Source organism: Rhopilema esculentum, chromosome 12 (genome assembly GCF_057945365.1).
Source record: "Rhopilema esculentum isolate cy_ngs chromosome 12, ASM5794536v1, whole genome shotgun sequence".
NCBI classification, from domain to species: domain Eukaryota; kingdom Metazoa; phylum Cnidaria; class Scyphozoa; order Rhizostomeae; family Rhizostomatidae; genus Rhopilema; species Rhopilema esculentum.
In genome coordinates, this window is record NC_142826.1 from 2,575,832 (window position 1) to 2,597,814 (window position 21,983).

At 35.9% G+C, this 21,983-nt stretch overlaps 2 protein-coding genes across 2 annotated transcripts; one reads left to right on the forward strand and one right to left on the reverse strand.

The window, feature by feature from the left end:
* The first annotated feature begins 1,465 nt into the window (after positions 1 to 1,465).
* Positions 1,466 to 4,711, forward strand: LOC135681577 (uncharacterized). The gene has a single exon (XM_065196117.2). The coding sequence runs from the start codon at positions 2,422 to 2,424 to the stop codon at positions 3,403 to 3,405; it is 984 nt and encodes a 327-aa protein (XP_065052189.2). The 5' UTR covers positions 1,466 to 2,421; the 3' UTR covers positions 3,406 to 4,711.
* Positions 4,712 to 5,646: 935 nt separating this feature from the next.
* LOC135681579 (COP9 signalosome complex subunit 8-like) lies at positions 5,647 to 21,687 on the reverse strand. The gene is made up of 7 exons (XM_065196119.2): positions 21,542 to 21,687; positions 19,560 to 19,630; positions 19,041 to 19,089; positions 18,163 to 18,292; positions 8,811 to 8,918; positions 7,336 to 7,398; positions 5,647 to 6,002 (listed from the first exon to the last, which is right to left on the reverse strand). Exons 1-7 carry the CDS (start codon positions 21,602 to 21,604, stop codon positions 5,911 to 5,913), a joined length of 576 nt encoding a protein of 191 aa, XP_065052191.2. The 5' UTR covers positions 21,605 to 21,687; the 3' UTR covers positions 5,647 to 5,910.
* Positions 21,688 to 21,983: the final 296 nt, after the last annotated feature.

Sequence of the window (21,983 nt, forward strand, 5' to 3'; positions counted from 1 at the left end):
GATCACTTGAGCAGCTAAAAATTTAGCAATTTATTTACCGTAAATCCTCGAATAAGCCCCCGGGGGCTTATTTGCAAAAATAAATTTTTAGGTGGGGGCTTATTCGAGGGTGGGGGGCTTATTCGAGGATTTACGGTACAGTCAATGTAATACTTCTTTTCCCTTACCTTCTTCGACTATAATCTTCAAAGTCTTTCACAAAGTTAGATAACAATATGTGCAGCAAAATTGTAATTATGCAGAAACTTGAAAACAGATTCATTATAAAGCAAAAAAATCTAAAAAAACAGAATCAAATTTGAAACTAGAGTAGAATGTTGCATACAAGTACTCTAATAGTAAAAACCTAGGGTTATTGCACGGTTTAAGCGGTTGAAAGGAAGTTTAAGCACGTTTTAAGGCCGAAGCACCGAGCTACCAAACATTTACATATTCATAAAATGTACGCACTTGTAAATTTATAGGTGTATCACAAATAAAGGTTTCTGTGAATGGCGGCCGGTTTGTCAAAACTTTATGAAAAGTAAAATTCCAAAGTTTTACCTTATGAACTAAACGATGACTTAGGTTTTGATATTCGTGCCTGTTCCAAAATTCAACCAATGGCGTCCCGCAGCAAATATTTTTTTGCACTCCGTCGAAAATTGAAGCAATCCTTGAGAGTTCGAACTAAATTTAAGAAGTGTAAATCCATAAGTAGCAGAAATTTTCGCATAAAGACTTGGCAAGCTTCCATCAACTGCTCCTCTCATTTGCATCTGTAAAATGACTAGTCAATCAACGTCGTAGATTTGAGAACTGGTTTTGGCGCGAATGATACAATGCATTTTGGGAACTGCACGCTTTCACACTTGACAACAAGCTAAACAAAGGCTTAATTTTACAATCATGTGTCCCCGAACAAAAGAGGAACGAATATTATTCTGAGAATCAAAACAACTCGCTTGTTATCAGAAACCACTAGTAATCACCATTTATGATTTATTTTATTTTGCCGTTCAATTTTTTCCAAACAATGGTCGTGTTGCCCATGGAGCTAGAAACGTACAAACCGAACAGAGGCGTGACAAGAGAAAGTTCGTGTGTGTTACGGAATCCTCTTAGAACAAAATCACGAGCATTGTTTTTAAGTTTTACTTTTTAAAATTGTTCTATTTTGATATCGTTTGATTAAAAGTTCAAAGTAGGATGTTATTAATGCTAATTACTCTATTAGATTTCCAAGTTTTGAATAATTTCAAATCTGAAAGATCGTAAATAGCGTCACGTAACCAGCTGTTTACAACTGGCCACAATACAGCCGTTATTTACATGTTTAAGAAATCTCAAGTTCATTAATGTTTGAAAATTATTTGAATATTGAAAATGTACACGGTATTAATGATAATAGGTTTTTTCGGATCCGCAATGGCCTCCTAATGGGTTATTCTGATGTTTTAATTTTACTTTGAAAACTATTCAAAGTACTGCTGCCTTTTAGCTTGAGTAGGAGTTATAATGTTTCATTAATGGTGAATTAGATCGGAGTTTCGTTGTATTTTACAGTATCTCTATTGAATCTGCACATCCTAGAGCATGGAGTGTTCCAGTCGATTTCTTTTTGAATCAGGGCCTTTTCTATATCTTTTACCTTTGTTTTGCTATACTTTCCAAAAGTCTATTTTTATATCAAATCTATACGGAAAAGGTATGCACTGCGAGGGAGCCTTGCGAAGAAGAAATGTGACTGCGGAGTAACAGAGGGAGAAAGAAGAATGCATGAGTACAATCCCCATTTTCCTGATCATTATTACATTCATGAACCAGAAAAACTAAAAAAATTGAGAAATCGCAAAAAGATATAATAACACTTAAATATATATGATAACACGTCTACAAACGAAATAGGATTTCTAGGGAATTTCTAGGGAAGTGATTTGTGCCTCTCGGGGCAAACATATCAAACAAACTAAAGTATCAAAGTACAAACTTGACCTCCACCCCAAAAACTTATCATGCACGCAGACAATGCAAAGCAGTGCTCACAACTTTCAAAAGGGCTAAAATAAGCTCATTCCATATCGACTTTTATTTTTCATTTTCATTGTCTTGTGTCATCTGAAAAAATCTCTTTACGAAACAGGAAAGGTGTCTAAGACGATTGATTGTTCAGAAGAAGTCAAGCGCTAGGAAAAATGAAAGCCCAACTATTGTACAATCCACAATGAAAGAAAAATATGCAAAATTAAAATAACATAGAAGTATGCTGTTAACAAACAAAGGCTTGATTCAAAAAAGCTAAATAAGCACAAAGTGAAGACCCAGCGCCGAAGACCAGCAGTACATTTTGCAATGCAAGGGTCTAAAGTAAACGCAGTAAGGCTTGAGTAGAATGCTAAGATAGGGTAAGATAGATTAGATTGAACCTTGACTAGGCAAAACATGAATGGAACTGCAGGGAATGCAACTACAGGTCTCGATCAAGAAACGATCACCTCGCTTGTACTGGGATACACGGTGAGCACATTAGTGATCATTCTAAATGGACTGGAAATTTACATAATACGAAAGAGATGGAAAAAAATTACAGACTTCGAACTGATCCTCTTCAATCTGGCTACAGCGGATTGTTTGACTGGAATTGCCTACCTTATAAGTACAGGATTTGAGACACACTCGTATCTGTCCGACAAGAGCCTTTTGGAAGAAATTTACGCCGGCTCTTACATACTAATCTTGATTGCAGTGATAATGTCAGTAAATTTCGTTATACTTATCGGAATTGAGCGCCTATTCGCCGTTAGGCTCCCATTGCAGCATCGTATGTTCCATATGAAACGGAGGAAAGTATACGGAGGCATTGCGATAATCTGGCTTTTGACTATCGTAATTTGCATACTTGCAGTAGTTTTGGATCATGTAATCAATAATGGGATACTAACGGAATATGGCTCGAAATACCTTGGCATTGCCTACGGGTCCTTCTTGTCTCTACAGTCTCTCATTATAATCGTTATCTACTCGAGCCTAGCCTTTTACGTTGCAAAGCGACAATCAAGGCTCAAGAAATTCAATAGAGCTACTTTTAAGGCTTCAAGGAAAAGCCTTGAGATAAGTTGGAAGAAGGAGCGGGCCACACTGATTGTCTGTTTCCTGGTCGTTGCATCATTTATTATTTGCACGACTCCGTTTTCGGTTAAGTTGTACAAGTACGAAACAGAAGATAACGAACCTATTCTACTTCTGTCGAACTCTGCTATAAATCCACTGATCTATTTTTTCAAGGGGTTTGTCGAGAAATATCACCGTAGGAGAAAATCTGTTGAAGATGCTTTCAAGGTTAACAAAGAAATGGGAAGAACAAACCGATTGCATGTTGCTGAAGCTGCAAATAACCCAGCGTTTGTAGAAAAGGAGGGTGATTGAATGGGTGTTAGCAGATTTGAGCGGGTATCACGCAAGCCCGAGGCCAGGAAGCTTTCTTGGGGGAAGGAAGGCTGACGCCACAAACTGTAACATAGTATTTAAACCCAACAATAACATTTTCCTCATCTAGGGTAAATAGTTGGTCTTAATTAGTTCAAGTTAGAACTGAAATTATTTTAACCAACTGTAAATAATGTTATAACAATAATAATAATGGGTTGGGGGAGGGAGGGCTTATCACTTCTGGCCTTGGGCCTGGGTATCATCCTGTCTTTCTCGATTCAAACGAACATTGGAATCTTCAAGCGGATCCCTGCAACCAATACGCTTTCAAAACATTTATTTTTTTATATATTCTCATTAACATTCTCATCAAACGAACTGAGTTTGATAACTATTTAATTGACTATTGACAAAGATGAAATGCTTACTTAATTAAAAACTTGTTCTGTTATTGTTAAACTGCTTGCTATAGAAGACTTGTTGCCACTCTATATGGCAGTCTTTAGAGTATTATATAAACATCGCTTTATATTATGCCCCACAAAACACTCCCCAATAACTCTTCGATTCTCTGGCCGATGGAGGGAAACCCAGTTTGATGTGTGCCACCATACCCTTGAGATGTATTAAGTAAGTCAATGGCAACTTAATTGCAGCAGGCGGAGTTTGTACTTTGAAAATATTTAATGCATTTATTTAGTTTTCTGTATAAATGAAAATCATATGTTATATATACCCTTATCGAATTTAAATAGCCATAATTAAAAGCATGATATAAAAAATAAAAATGATAATGATATGAAATACATTTCTTTTTTGTTGGTCTCTACAAATTAATGAATTAACATGTACCAATACACAATACACTTTTAGCAACCAACTGGCATGCCTTACATTGACATTCCAAAATTACATTGATATTCTAGACTTCAGGAACCCAAGTAATTGTGAAACCGGTATATTTCCCAGACATGTTAAAGGCTAATGTACATGCTAATTTCAAGTATGGTGATAACTTCTTTTCTTAAATGTAGCTTGGGTGATGAAAATAACGAGTTTCAAATAGAACGTGTACATAGGAAAGGAAAATATAAGCTATTTTGCATTCAACCACACTGATTTCATTCCTGTTTCAAACCAAAATCTAACCAACTTAAAAGACTACGACCCCACCTATATTTCCGCTCAAGAATGTTTCCACAAAGCCTCACCCTTTCTCTTCCCTCCTTATAGATATTACAGGTCTATAGCTACTCGCTCTTGTCTTCACTTTGGTTATATTCGGAAAGGCGATACGGTCACGTTCTACTAACGTTGATAATGCGCTTAAGTCTCGTAGGACTATATTACCTTCTGTATAAAGAAAATAATATGTCATTTTTTGGATCAAATCCATCTTTTGATTTCATTCTAGATATTACAATCAATAGATTCACTATCTACCGTTTCAGAATGCAGGGATGCAGCGAAAGTTAAATTTTTTGTAGGGAAAATCATAATGTCCTATAAAGGAACTACAAAGTGTCATAATCTCACAAATATTTTGAAAAATTTCATATTTATGACAATCAATTTTTCATTCTTTTCAAGGGGCCCTCCGATCAATTACTAACAATATCAATCTACAAATAATGAATTAAAATGCTTTTAATCAACTCAAACTGAAAAACCCCTGCTAAAATTGTTTTTAATTGCAAATTTGGACGTTTTTGTTTGCTTGACTGGGAGGAGTTGTCAGCTCCCTGCCCCCAGTTAACAGGGCACGTCATTATAATCTCATGTCACATGCATTATACCCTAGGTACAAAAGAATGAAAGGAGGAGAGAAAAAGTTAGAACAAAGTCAAAAGTATTATTTGCCATTTTTTATGTCTTCTTTCACGTCCTGATTGCTTCTACTGCGTACTGTTAGGTCACATGGTTTATGATCCCAATCGTTTAGTCCTTTCCTACTTACAGTAAATTGTTCCTTATACTTGCATACTGAAACGTTTATAACATATTGATTTTGCCAAAACCGATTGTTGTCTCACTTTATGTGCATTTCAGAAACAAATTGCCGTAACGTGCCACACCCATGCAAGAAGTGGCAGGACACATTTTACTCTTACACAACATAAATGGAAGACCTTATGTATATTTGAAGAGGTCAAATTGCAAAGCTTTCCAATACCGTAGCAAGAAAAAAGAAAGGTTTTTTCAAAAACAACATCGTTTCTTCTTTTAAGAAAGTAAAAATTATGCTCAAGATGCTATAACAGATATTATCAGTCTTGTTACAATCTTAATCGATAAATTGTTCCGAAATTCTTTGAACATTGTTAGCATATGAAAGAAATATCTGCCTTACTTTGAAAGAAGGATATAGCAGTCAATTAAACAACTCGCCTCTGTAGACTCTATCCTCTATCTTTTCTTGCTCACATCTCAAGAGAACACCAGTCTGCCTTTCGTTAATCGCGATTGAAAAAGAGATGAATTTCAACAACGAAAGGCGTTTGCTTAATTTTCAAGATACGAGATGTAATCGGTGAGGCAAGCGAGTTGCTGTTCACTTGTTGTCTGCTGGCTCACATCCGTCTGGTTTCCAGAATCTGCGAAATTTGAGAGGAATATACAAACAATACAGTGGAAATGCCGTAAATAGCTATGTGCAGGGCTGGGGGATGCTGGGCCCAAAATTGTTAAACTGTAATATATTTCCTTAAGAGCAGAATACTAAACGGGAAACAATACAATGGACAGCCCTCCCCCCGCCTAATATGAATCTCGTTTTGAAGACATTGATAAAGACCGCTTGAAATGTTTTCCATTTCACTTGGGCCTTCTTAAATAGGGGGGTAAAACTCAACATTTTGAGTTTCTGTTGCATTCAAATCGTGCTATGTACCTTCTGTTTTCGAAATCCTAAGGTTCCTGGTTCTTAATTTTCCTGTCACTCGTTCGATTTGGCTAAATGTTTGTTTATTGTTAAATTCAAATTTTTTTTTAAATCTACGTCTTGCCCCCTCCCCCTACCCCGCAAAAATACAATGGCACGACAGCCCTGTCTTGCTAAAAAATAATCCATATAAAATATAAGTGAATAATTGCGTTGGAGCTGCAAATGAGTAATCCAATATTTAAGCATGCACAACATGGACATGTATTTAGCAAATAACATAAATTTTACTCATATCTGAATGCAATCTCAATACATAAAGATTTTGAATTCGGCTACAAGGTAGCCTTATAAATGGACCAATCATTACAGGACAAATCTTCATACATAAATTGCTCTGGCCCAAGAACCTTTAACGACCAAAGCCTTTTAGAAATAGATTTTGAACGACAGAAACATTCTCACAACGGACAGTATCTCTTGTCCGCATGTATTCGTCAGCTGTTCTGCAGCATGTCTTCTTTAAAACGTGGGGTTTGTTCAAAAAGTTGCCAGCTTTGCTTCCTAAGACAATTTCTGACACAAAGAGGGTAGGGAATGTACTGACTTCAGCGATTCCCCTTTTTTAGTCTGTACATGTGCTATGATGTTTGTGAAATACGATTTTTAATGTTTAATAAAGATTACGTTTTTGGTGTATAGAACAGGAAGTTTCTTGATTGCTTCTTCGAGTTCATACTGAATAGAGACTGTAATAAAACTCTCATCTTCGCGGTCTTTTTTGTTTTTTGTGTCGATTTTAGTAACTGTTTATTTTTAATTGTTTTCTTGTTGGCAGCAGGAGGGAAATGCTTGACCACACCTCGTGTGGTATCGTCTTGTAAATTGTCTTCTGAAGCGTTTAGTGCCAATAGTAATTATATTTCTAATGTTTACTCAAAATTAGTTTTCAAATTGCACTAGCATTCCCTCCATGTTGCTTAAATGTTTGAAGTTTTTTAATTACTTATTGATGTGCAAAACAAATTTGGAATTTCAGTCCTTACCTTGTGCTTTGGGGTGGATAAACCTTGATTGGATGTCAATTTGCCAACCCTTTTGACGAGCAGCTAAAAGAATAATGAACTGGATATAATCACTTGCATCTAAATATAAAATTATGTGTAAGATAAATGAGTATTTGAAAAAATGTTTCTTCAGATATATCGAGCAAGAAGCATGTGTTGGGTAAATTTGTACACAGAATTCAAAGATGGAATTCAAATAACCGAAACAGATGCTGCAATTTCCAACTGACAACACGTTCAAACATCTGCTCAAATCAACTGGTACGAAATCACATCGAAATTTAGATCATCGATTGACAGACAAATTGCTTTGAGAGTTGAGCTTCTGAGCGAACAAAATCACGCCAAATGAGAACTTCGAATCGAGGTAAAATAAAGATGGAAAGGAGTCTTCTTTTGACCTACAAAGGAAGTAGCAACTCTAATCCGTAGGTAGATAGAGGACTATTGGAAGTGGGTGATCATCCTTTGGAGTCAAATACTGTGCACAGTATATAATCACGAGAAGGCATGAACACTGAACACGAAAATTAGCAAAAAACAATTCCCTGTTTGCTGTAGAGACGGCCAGGGAATCTAGGTTTGACCCAACGTAACACGCTGTAGAGACGGCTTGGATTCGACCCAACTTATGACCCAACAACGTATCACAGCTCAGATACGTAAATAGTGTGAAAGCTATCTCAACAGGCAAGAAAATAAAGAATTAGTAGCATATGAGAATAGCAATACATCCTATTCACGAGATACTGTAAATTCTACTTTTTCATAAATCATTGGGAATCAATAGAAAGGGGACTTTGCTGAGAGGAGTTCTCATTTTAGATATATGTTGATTGGAGTTTATGCCTACTGATCAAGGGTAATTAGACGTGTAGTCGAAGGAATCTTCAAGGCGATGTCAAAATGAAAAGGCATTAATAAATATTAAAAAGAACGAACTAAAAAAGGCCGACAAACTGAAACATATGAAGCTCAATGACAATGTATTGCAGAACACTGCATTGTAAATAAAATATTATACTTTGAAGTTTGTTGTATTAAATTATGAGGGGGCCTTAAAAGAGAAAGGAGTTCATTTTTTTTGCTTCCGAAAATGGGGGATTATTGGAGAAGAAGGCTTGAAAGAGAAGGGAGGTAAAATTAAATTGCGGCTAGTGACTTCAACGCTACCCTGGGTACCAGAGCCTCGAAAAACCGGGGATAAGATATTGTAGACCGATGTGGTGGTGAAGAACAGCTGGAGCGGATGACGGGCAGAAAAGAGGAGATCTTTTTTCCAGTCCCCACCAAAATAAAAATTTCTGAGACTAGATTTAAACTATGCTTCTGAGACTAAATTATGGAGACTCTGGTATCCAGGGTACTCGAACGCTATTCAAAAATGGTTAGAAACAGTACACGAACCACGAGTTAGGATAAGACTACACTTGACGTACAATGAGAAAATTTACCTTCGATGGCGTCTTGTTCGGTCATTCCCAACAAATTTGCAAACTCTCCAATGCGGATATTCAAATATGCTTTTGAAACCAGGTTTTTAACTCTTTCCCGTAGCTTCTCTAGAAATATAAAAACACAATTTCACGCTTAATAATTTTTTGTCAGATAAAGTTAGAGAATTCTATCTTTGACATATTATCACTGATTGATGTTTGGGCGAGGAAATAAATTTGAAAATATACCGCTTGCTAGACAATATATCTTTAAAAAAATTGCACTAGATAATATTGAAAAGCATTTAAGCGTGACCAGTTAGGTATGCTAAACATAGGGTGAGATATGGTCAATGAAAGTTTGCAAACGGATTACTGTTATTTTAGCTCTCTTTCATAAAATTATGAACCAAGACCAAATTACAGAGGTTTGATGGGGCAAGATCCTATGCTTATGTGGCCATATCTCTGCCAATTCGAAACACATTTAGCTGATTTTAACATTTAAAAGTATTTCATGATGCTTTTATCTACAAAGGTTTTATCTACGAAGATATCAGAGAAACGTGATCTGTCAATTTCACGGGTGACTAATTGGATTCGTACCAAGCTGTCATTTGCACTATATCGAAGTGCCATACTGTGCATACGTGGTTCCAGAAATAGGCAAACAAAAGTTCAAGTGGACACAGCCAACATAGAAATTGTAGAAACAATATCCCGGATTGATTAGTTAAAATTGTTGGGAAAAAAAATAAGATTCAAATTTTTCAAGTTTTTTTCTAAACATGTGTGAACCGGCGGCCTTTCGGTATATAAACAGCGCCAAATGCTGTTTTTCACGTTACGTGATTCAAATTAAAAAATTCCAAGCATATATTTTTGTGACGTCATTACTTGAGAACTCTCTATATCTGGCACAAAGAACGTAAGAGTAATAATTACTCGTTTTTAGGATTCAAAGTTAGAGAGCTCTTTGACTTTCCGAATAAAAAATCTTAATCATTGTGACGAAAAATGTTGATTTAGTTCCAGAAGACATCAAACTGTGCAAACTAAGACAAAATCACGAGGATTGTTTTTGAGTTTTACTTTTTAAAATTTGTTCTATTTTGATCTTATTCTTGATTAGCACTCAAGCTTGTTTATTAGGAGTCAAATTTAAAAGGGCACAGTAGGATGTTATTAATGCAAATTACTCTATTTTGTAAATTTAAAATTATTATTCCAAGTTTTGAATAATTTCAAATCTGAAAGATCGTAAATAGCGTCACGTAACCAGCTGTTTACAACTGGCCACAATACAGCCGTTATTTACACGTTTAAAAATCTCAAGTTCATTAGTGTTTGAAAATTTTTTGAATATTGAAAACGTACACGGTAAAAGTGATAATAGGCCTCCTAATGGGTTATCTTGATGTTTTAACTTTACCCTGAAAACTATTCAACAAATAACTGCTGCCTTTTAGCTCGAATAGGAGTTAAAATGCTCGGCACAGGCTACAGCATGAAGCGTTCCAGTCGATTTCATGTCAAATCAGGGCCTTGCGAGGGAGACACAGCGAATAGGGAAATGTGACTACGGAAATGAAGAAATAGATGGAAAAGGGGGAATGCATGATTAAAAGTCCATTTCAAAGTTCATTAAAACCTTAAGTTGAGGTAAAACATCCAAAGGAAGCAAAAAACCATAAGCATAACAATATAAGAATCAAAAAGCAAAAAATTAAAATCAATGATATCGCAAAAAAATAAAATAACACTATGATACAATACTTTTAACTAAATTCACACTATATGACGGACTTTTGTTTAAATGTGGCTGATTACCAATTGAATAAAGTATGCAAGATAAGAGTCTATCAAAGCTTTAAGAAATATTAAAAATCAGCGAAATTAAGGTTACAGAAGGGGCTTTGCGAGCAAAAACGATTATAGATTTCCAAACTGCAAGAAGTTATGAAGGAATCAAATGTGTTAAATATGACTTTGAACGGGAAAAAATTGAAAACTCTCGCAAGGAATAGTGAAAACACAAATCTTAAACGATAGTGAAAACTGCTCTCCCTTTTTTGCAAAGGGCGAAAGAGCGTTTATTCTATATCGACATTTCTTTTTCATTTTCAACAAATGCTACCTGACCAGAGGACAGTGTTTTGTGTCATCAGAAAAACCTCTTTACGAAACAGAAATGGCGTCTAAGACGATTGATTGTTCAGAAGAAGTCAAGCGCTAGGACAAATTAAAGCCTAATTATTGTACAATCCACAATGAAAGAAAAATATGCAAAATTAAAATGACATAGAAGTATGTTGTTAACAAACAAAGGCTTAATTCAAAGAAGCTAAATAAGCACAAAGTGAAGACCCAGCGCCGAAGACCAGCAGTACATTTTGCAATGCAAGGGTCTAAAGTAAACGCAGTAAAGCCTAAGTAGAATGCTAAGATAGGGTAAGATAGATTAGATTAAACCTTGACTAAGCAAAACATGAATGGAACTGCAGGGAATGCAACTACAGGTCTCGATCAAGAAACGATCACCTCGCTTGTACTGGGATACACGGTGAGCACATTAGTGATCATTCTAAATGGACTGGAAATTTACATAATACGAAAGAGACGGAAAAAAATTACAGACTTCGAACTGATCCTCTTCAATCTGGCTACAGCGGATTGTTTGACTGGAATCGCCAACCTTATAAGTACAGGATTTGAGACACACTGGTATCTGTCCGACAAGAGCCTTTCGGAAGAAATTTACGCCGGCTCTTACATACTAATCTTCATCGCAGTGATAATGTCAGTAAATTTCGTTATACTTATTGGAATTGAGCGCCTATTCGCCGTTAGGCTCCCATTGCAGCATCGTATGTTCCATATGAAACGGAGGAAAGTATACGGAGGCATTGCGATAATCTGGCTTTTGACTATCATAATTTGCATACTTGCAGTAGTTTTGGATCATGTAATCAATAATGGGATACTAACGGAATATGGCTCGAAATACCTTGGCATTGCCTACGGGTCCTTCTTGTCTCTACAGTCTCTCATTATAATTGTTATCTACTCGAGCCTAGCCTTTTACGTTGCAAAGCGACAATCAAGGCTCAAGAAATTCAATAGAGCTACTTTTCAGGCTTCAAGGAAAAGCCTTGAGATAAGTTGGAAGAGGGAGCGGGCCACACTAATTGTCTGTTTCCTGGTCGTTGCATCATTTATTATTTGCACAACTCCGTTTTCGGTTAAGTTGTACAAGTACGAAACAGAAGATAACGAATCGATTCTACTTCTGTCGAACTCTGCTATAAATCCACTGATCTATTTTTTCAAGGGGTTTGTCGAGAAATATCACCGTAGGAGAAAATCTGTTGAAGATGCTTTCAAGGTTAACAAAGAAATGGGAAGAACAAACCGATTGCATGTTGCTGAAGCTGCAAATAACCCAGCGTTTGTAGAAAAGGAGGGTGATTGAATGGGTGTTACGAGATTTGAGACAGGATATCAGCCTGTCGTTCGATTTTTCTTACGTATCCAAGCAATGCTTTTCAAAACAATAACTTTCACTCAAGAGCCGCCATCCTATCCTCTACTTACCAGTAGCTGCCATGATAAGGAAGTTTTTGGCACTTGTACGCAAGAAACACATTTTACATGTCCTAAGACTCGACAAGAAGTGTTTTACTGACGTCTCCCTTCAAAGTTAACCATTACAGCAAAAAGGCTGTTGCTATCATCAAATTGTATATAGTGAGAGAGTTAAAAGGTTTTGAGCCACTCCAAATATAATGAAATGAAATGAGCTTCATAAATGTTTTATTAATTATTCACAGAAATGAAATGTTTATTTAATTAGAAACTTGTTCTGTTACTAGCAAACTGCTTACAATTTCAAGAGATTTCTACATGGCAGTCTCGTCCCACAAAAACATTCCCCTTACTACTCGTCGTTTTCCTGGCTTAAGGAGGGTGGGTCAGTTTGACGAGTGGATTTATACCCTTAAATTTGATTAAGTCTGTAAACCCTACCCTTAAAATCCATGGTAAAAATCCCACTAATCTGATCTAAATGAGAAGTGTGTGAAGAAATCAAGTCTAATTAAAGCGACGAAAAACTGAGATCAATAAAGTAAGGCAATGAGACTTAATTGCAGCAGGCTGGGCTTTTTATTTGAAAAAATATATAACGCATTAATCTAGTTTTCTGTATAAATGAAAATGATATGAATATGTTAATTTGAAATTAACAAAATACAAGCTTTTCTTTTTTTGCTGGTCTTCAGACGTAATTGGAACGAGCATGTACCAATATTATACAATATAAAGTACATGTGTAGAAAACAACTGACAAGCCACGAAATTGTATTTATATTCCGCACTTCGGGGACCAAAGCAATGGTGGTGCCTGGATATTTCCCACGCCTTTAAATGCTAAAAATATTTCACGTTAAAGGGTCTTTATCATTTATCTTCAAATAGGTAATTGCAAAGATGAAAATAACAAGCTTTAAGCAAAACTTGTATATATGAAAAGTTTAAATATTTAGCTATTTTGTCTTCAACTAGACTGCTTTGACTCCTGTTTCAAACAGAAATCATAAATCATAATTTATGATCATCCCTAAATGACAGCCAAAGATTATTGTACAGAGCCAAAACCTTTCACTTTCCCATCTACACACATTTTATAAGAATACCTAAGTTTTTGCTGAGGCTCAATATTTTTAATTTTTTCTATTTTGTGCCAAAGGTTATTCTTAAATTATTCTTAATTCTCAGCGATTTTGAGCCTTAACATTCTTTTAATATTCATTATTTTTATAACAAATTAGGTATAGATATGGAAGTTTTAAAGTTAGCTAATCTTGTCTTGACTTTTGGCCGTAAACAGGAAGGTGTATCTTTCGATGACGTTAATTTATCGTTCAAGTTTGAACATGTCCTTTTTGGGTCACATCAATTTCCGGATTTCATTCAAGATATTTCAGTCAGCAGAATTACTGTTTAGCGCTTCTGAACGCAGAGGAAGCTAACATTTTGGTGAGGAGAATTATAAAGTTTCTGAAAGAATTACAAAGCACCATATTCTTACAAATATTTCTCACAAATACATATTTCATATTTTTTTCATTCCATTTATTCACTCCATTTTTATTCTTTTTGGAAGGGCTCACTTTATTCACTCTCTTCAACATACGTTGCCTTTCGGATGGCCCTCCGATAAAACATTTATAAAATCATAAAATGCAAAATATACATTGAAAAGCTGTTATTAAAATCAAACTGAAAACCATATTTACAATATGATACGAAATTGATATTTTTGCGATTTTTGCGTGAGTGAGGGGGGGGGGGCTTTAGCTCCCTGCTCCAATGTAGCATAACACGTGTTTATAATCACATGTCACTTCATCGTAGCTGCGTATTTATGTTCTGTCCATGTGCTTGCTGATATACAAAGCAGCCATTCAAATATTAGCAACAACTCTGATATTTAAATCAGCAACAATAAAGTAGAGAGCTACACAGAAAATGTATCGAGTGCGTTGTTTTTTACTTTTGGGGTTTTTTGATGTAATGCTCTAGCACCAAGTTTTTCCCCTCTATCAGAACTAAAAGATTAAAGGTGTAAAATTTGCTGCTACATTGTAAAATTTCTGACACCATTTGTTGTTTGATTGATTGACCGAGCGAATACACATTTTGAGACACAAAATCCATTCCTTTTGTTCCATTCAAAGCTAAGCCTATTACAGGCACTGTTACGTCATTTTACTATTTATATATACATATGTATGAAACGGTACCACGAGTGCTTTCACAAGCCACTCGGGTTGAATGCCATCAGCCCTTTCTTAGCTTTTCAGTCCACGACTGTGTGTGTGATTGTGTGTCTACAAGTGTGTCCCCTGATACAAGTTTCTACTCCTTATAAAATGTTCACGATGACTCTTACTAATCTACTTACAATATTTGCTTATTCCGTAGTACAAAGGCGGTATTTAGCGTGAATACATAAAAACGTAAGTAGGAGGTGATAAATATATTAGGAACTTTGTAGGGTAAAAGGGCATGTAAAATATAACGTTAACGGAAACATAAAAAACCTACGTGCAACGAGCTAATATTTCCTAACTAAAGAGAAGCATGGAAAAGTATAGACATTAATGAAAACTGTCCTACAATGAAATTAGTGTCTCTATTACAAAGGCACTATGTCCTGAAGTATTTCACTGGCCATTTAAATTCCCATTGGTTAGACTATACAATAGAACTATTGTTACGGAGCCAATCGGCAACGTACTCGATGTTTCCTCGATTTTAAACGCGCTGCAAGAGAGTTCTAAAGTGTGACGTCACCAAAAAACTATTTTCAGAATTTTTGAATTTAACCACATAACATAAAAGATCACCATGAAATACTTCCCAATATGCAAAAATTGGCCAAATATGTCTAACATCGGTCGAGATGTTGCCAATAATAAAAGATTTGAAGTTTGCTAACGAATCACTGTTATTTTGTCTCTGTTCATAAAAGTTATGAACCGAGACCAAGATACGGAGGTTTGATGGGGAAAGAGCCAATACAAATGTGGCCATATCTCAGCCAAGTCGAAACACATTTGACTGATTTTGCACATTAAGAGGTATTTCATGATGTTCTTTCAGGATCCAAATTCAAAAATTCTAAAAATAGATTTTTGTGACGTCAACTCTGAGCGGTTGACTGACGTGACATGAGCGGTGCCTTCATAATCATGTCAACAAATGTGTGTTCGATTCGTTGCCACGGCACTTAGCAGTGCCTGCTGTGGACAGGCCGGGGTTAAAAATACAGTCAGTCTTTATTAGCATGGATGAAGCACATATAAATAGGCCTCTAATTGAAGTACACTGTATGTTTTAAAAAGACAAAGACGTAATATTGAGCTCATCATACCAAATCTTTAGGTCATCGAGACCTGAATATTGTTTTTAAACAAAGTCCCACTAAAGATACCCAACCATGCACAAAATGCAGATAAAAGGATTACAGCATTTTTCCTATTTGACAACAAACAAACAAATGCAAAGGCACCATAAGGCACTCAGCAACCTTTGAATTGACTCCCAAAACAAGATAAGATCGATTAAACCATTAAATCGAGGTAAGACAGATTAAACCTGAACTCAGGCAAATGAACGGGACGACAGGGAATTCATCTGCAGGTCTGCACCCAGAAACAGTCGCTTATCTTGTATTTGGATACCCAGTGAGTGTAGCGGCGATAATACTTAATATACTGGAAATTTACATAATCCGCAAGAAATGGCGAAAGATAACAGACTTCGAACTGATCCTCTTCAATCTGGCTACAGCAGATTGCATGACTGGTATCGTCTTCCTTTCTTTAATTGGAACAGAGACATATTTGATTCATAACAATGTACAAGTTCGCAATGAAATTATAGCGGCAATCTATTTACTAATTGTTGTGTCGGTGATCGTGTCAGTGAATTTCGTAATACTAATTGGAATCGAGCGTCTATTTGCCGTTAAGTTGCCAATACAGCACCGTATGTTCCATATTAAACGACGTCGAGTGTACATCGCTGTAGCATTGATCTGGCTTGTAACTATCCTGGCATGTGCTCTTGCAATAACTTTGGATCAAGTGATCAATAACACGGTTATAGAAACTTATGGCTCAACACATCTGGGCTACACTTGTGGAACTATATTGTCATTGCAGTCACTTATCGTTCTTCTTCTATACTCCTGTTTATCCTTTTATGTTTTGAAACGGCAATCCAGATTCAACAAAACTGGTGAAGCACATTCCGCAAGAAGAGATCTGGCAACAAGTTTGAAAAAAGAACGAGTCACTCTGATTATTTGCTTCCTGATTGTCGCGTCATTTCTCGCTTGCACGACACCGTTCTCAATTCGTATGTACCAGGAACAGCCAGAGGAAATCGAGCGCATTCTGCTGTTGTCAAACTCAGTGATAAATCCACTTATTTATTTTTTCATGGGACTCGTAGAGAAATATTATCGCAGGAGAAGAATTGCTGATATCAATTTTAAAGCCAATAACGAAATGGAAAGAGTGGGAAGTCAACCTGTTCGTGAAGTTGCTGATTAAACAGCATTTGTAGATGCAATAGCAGAATGAAGAGGCGCATAGTTTAAAATCGAAAATTTTAAAGATAAAGCAAAGAGGTTGGAGAACGGAAAGAGCTCTAATCCAATACGACTTACGGCCTCGTTTTGGACTTCATCACTCCAAACTTTATTGTATGACTTTGTTGTGCCCAGATTCAGTTTTATCACCATACTTTTCGGCCTGATTTAACTTTCATATAATTTGTGCTTGTAATTTAGATTTTACGGAGAAATGAAGTTTGAAAACATGTAAGGGGTTTGACCGCAAAAATCATTCTGAGTGAAACTTAAACCCCCTTAGTCGCCAATCACGGTCAAATGCCTTATAAAATTGTTATCTTTATGTCGTCATAAAGTCAATATCGGGAGCAATAACACAATAAAAACTTAATAGGAGCCTTAAATTCATGCTTTTAATCAGAGTATGTGGTCAACAACAACAGAATTTGAAGAATTTTTCAAAATGAGGCTGTAAGTTGAATTGGTGTATTCATGATGTGAACCACGAACTGGACTAGAACTGTCATTTGAATACACAACACAATACCTGAATTCTTTCACTCGCTGGCTGACAGTAAAAGCACTGTATACCTTCCGGGATTCAGTGCTACATTATATTGGGAAAAGGGACTGCAACAAACTTTTGCAGTTGAATTTTGCTGATGGTACACAAGATGGGTCTTAGAAGGCTTTATCATAGGATGAGATCCTAAACAATAGCAGCGCCACGGGGGGCTTGGGGACATGTCCCACTACTTTCGGCAGGATCAGTTTTGTAATTTGTTTAAATTGGAGAGAAAATGTTGGGGGAGGGGACATATTTTGGCGTCATATTTTTTGTCATGTAGCCCTATGGTTTTAAAACTTCCTTTGCGTAACCAACAGTTAATCATGGACATTTGCTAGGAGTAAAATTGGAGTTCCTTTTTGGTAGAAGGACGTTTTGTAAAAGTAAAATGGGTGCGGCCTTAAAAATTTATTTTGTCCATCCCCCCACCCCCCAGATCTTAGTGGCTGGCACCGCCCCTGATATTTTGGATTTATTTAGATTTATTATTTGTTTTTTAAAGGGTTAACTTATTACTTGTTAATGAGTCAATGTTTATGAAAACTACCGTCTTTCAAATGATTATGCTATAAATACAGAATATTGCCTCTAAGATCTGTTTTGCGAGGTCTGATAATACATATTGGAAGTTTGATTTTAGATAAAAAAAATATGATTACCTTTCAAGGTTTCAATGTATTTATTTATTTCTGGTGGCCATTCCTGATTGAGTGCCAAATGCGCAGCAGCAAAGTTTCTTGTCCAAAGCAACTGACCAACTTTCCACAATAATTCTAAGTGAGGTGTTGTCTGAAGAAATGAAGAAAGTTTTACAATCCACTGGTTTCTTTCAAAAGGCCTTAAAAAGCTTTCAAAAATTCAGCTTGTAATTCTGACAAAATGCATCCCTACTCTACATTTACTTATTGATTAAATTAAACATATTTAAATTATAATACTCTTAAAATTACAAAACATATTAAAATTACAAGACTGTCTATTTACACTGTTACTGCTTTATATATCCTCTCGAATAACAAACATCTGAAATCTAAGATTACATGATCATTAAAGAATTATTTAAAAACTTTGCATAACTGTGTATCGTATCTTGCAACTATGAATTTGAGATATTGTCCTACCTATTTATAAAAATTTGGTGATCGTAAATGTACTCAAAAACAGAAAATATAATTTCAATTTTTTGCTATATCAAGATATGATGCATTTTATAGGCTATTGCTGTAACAGAGCACATTTCAGCTTGCAACAGCAATATATATTAATAACGGTATTTTGTAACAGTATTAGAAGTCAACCAAAAGTCTGCTTCAAAGCCTATTTAGCGAAAAGAAGAAATGCTAATAGATAAAGAACCTTAAGACAAAGAACACTGACAAAAACAGAGCAAGAACAACGAAAAGAAAGAAATATTTGACTATTAGTTATTCACCTTTTCTTTTAGTCTTTTCTTTTAGCAAGATAATTTTTCAAAACATTATATTTGACAATGTAATAATGTAACTTGTAACTGTCCTCCAAGACAAAGAATACTCACAGATTTGACATTTTCTGGGAGTCTTTTCCATAGAAACTTTGCATGAACACTATGAGCAACCAGAAATGTCTGAACATATTTATTTCTTATAGCAAAAATATCTATATTAATTACTAGAAAAAAGAAAGCTCACTTGGAAAAGCTGACTGCGAAATTTTAAAACCAAAACCAATTTTCAGTGACTGGATAGGGAAGAAGACTGTGTTCCTTTTGCTTAAATTTCAGTCAATTTTTGATAGATTAACTTGTTCATTTTTCAATTGTAGGACTATCTTAAAGGGTTCTTTCTAATGATATGTGCCAAACTAAAAATTGAAATAACATTATCACTTTAACACTATCAAAAATGTATTTTGTAATCAGAGCTCATTTGAAGAGTTCTAATACAAAAAAATCTTTCTTTTCTCATAAAAAGATCTGATGAAGATGAATTTTACAACATGCAAATAAATCTAAAACTTCATATTAATTCCTTTTATTAGATGACACAATAAAAACATTTATAAAATAAATACTTACAGATCATTTTGTAGTATATATATTGCCAAAAGTTTTGAATATACATCTGTTTTCAAAGCATCATTTTCCAGCTAAAAAAGAACTTTGGACATAGTATTGCACATCTTTTTTCATTATGTACTGATATTCTATGATGTCAGAGCTAAGGTCATGACAAAGTTCTTTGTAAGGATCACAACCCTTGTCTAAAATTTCTAGAAAAAAGCCTTCATAAGAATGATATGCCGTCAAAAGCAAATATGCCTGCACATACTTCAATTACAGCATGCTGTAAAATTTTTATAGCTTTAGGCAAGCATGCCAAAGAAATTATGCAGTCCATACCAGATATCTCCTGTGCAAGATACATCTAGATTCTACCCTAGCTTGGTGCTTGGTTTGCCTACAACTCCAATATATCAACGCATGCAATTGTAAAAAACATTGAATTCTCATGAATGTTTCCCTTTGGCTTGTTTACTATTCTTTGTCAGGGCTCAGGACTGAGTATGAATTGAGAGTTTAGCTTGAGTAAGGCCATGGGTATGTCTATTTTAAAGTCACACTCCCCATACCAGAATGACATTTGCTGCAACTTCAAAAATTACAACTACAATGGACTTTTGTACCTCTTTGCAGGGAGTACCTCATGCTGTTAGAAACCACACATGCCGCTAGAATTTGGGGCCCGGATCATTGCTTTTTAGGTATGCCATGTTCGCTGAAATATTTAAATGCTAATGGATTGGGATTTTTAGCATTCATTAAACCATTTTAACTTGATGGAAGTTGGCCAGCATCAGAACTATCTGACTGCTACAAATTTCAAACATTGCTGTCAAAATTATGTGTCAAATTAAAGGCTCAATCTGGTCTCTTGGAAAAACAATCAAATGCAGTGGCAGCACCAAGAGGAGGAATGGGGGGTACAAAGCACTGAAACAAGGTAAAAGGGGTGTGGAGTTCCTGGTCATGCCCATTACCCTCCTACTCTGCAGTAGTTGGCGCTTCCACTGATCAAATGGGAAAGGCATAACCAAGTTAGAAACCCTGTACCATGTGTGTTTGTGTGACAAGGTCATGTTTTTTCTGATGATACTCCCATCCCAATTTTAGAGGCACTCGCATCCAGAAGTATTGATGAAAGTCATCCCAGGTGGAATGTAAATATATGTTAATTTTAAAGGCTGAATACAAGAAATATCGGAGGTACAGTAGGAAGGACAAGGGGGTCTGAGGGTACCCCATAGAAAACTTTCTAAGGACTACACCCTATAGATTGCTGTAGAATGGTCCTGGAATCATTTCATATCTCAATATTTGGTTTGATGTTTTGAAATCATGACCCATGCTCATGCTAAGTCCATTGATGTGCAATCCAGTTCTCTATTTGAGTTTTATGTCAGTTTCCTAAGCAAGGGCTGGTCAAGAGAGCAGTAACAAGATGCCTAAGCGAGGTAACATGATGCATAAAAAGGTCTCAATCAAAGAAAATAAGACTTTTCAGGAATCTACATAATCAGGCTTATGCTCAAGCATCACTATTCTGGATCTGCCTATACTTTCTTGGTTATTGTCTGCAAAAAGCTAGATTTTCATGAGAGACCAGTAAGGAGATTGGAGACTGTGATCTTGTATATCTAAGCTTGCTTGAAACTGGGGGTATGTGCGCAAGTTTTCAAGCCTTCAATTTTGGATAGTAAATTCCTTGCATTCAGTGTGACCCTGCTTTACAACGTTCTTTGCAGTTAACAAGAGTCTATGATGAAAGGGACATCAATTTACTCCATAAGGCTCATTGTGTTGCCCGAAATGTGTTAAAATTGACTGGTTGAGATCCCACAAGTCAAACTCCAAATAGGAACGAAATGGAATAAGGGAAATCGTATTATCTTTTTGTAAATAAGTTTGATAATTCTTTTAACTTGAATTCAACTTTGAAGGACTCACAATAAAGTTAAAATGATGAAGATTAACAAGGACAGACACAAAAAACTGCTTACAGAAAGGTCTTGTTCCTCTAAATTCCTGCATTCATCAACAATGTCTGCTTCAAAGTCAGCCATATTTACAGTAGAAATTTGGGAGGCTACACCGAAGTCGAGGCTAACAGTCTCCAAGCGAAAGCAGGGGTGGCATAAAAATACCGGACATGAACGGTTAAAGTTTAGTAAGCTTAGTAAGGGGAGGCGCTAATAACACTGACCACCCTTTAGGGTCCTGGGCTTTCAATCTGCAGTTTACGGTATAAGTATTTTGAAAATGTATGAGATGGACAGTACCTTAGGTGCCAGAGCCTCTGTGAAATAATGGGTAGTAGGACGAGAGGGGAGCTCCTTCCTCCCCTCTCCTTCTACTTCCGGCCACACTATTTGACCATCACTTTTATCTGGTACCCAGAGTAGATGGACAGGGGTTTTTAAATTAATATCTCACAAATTCTTG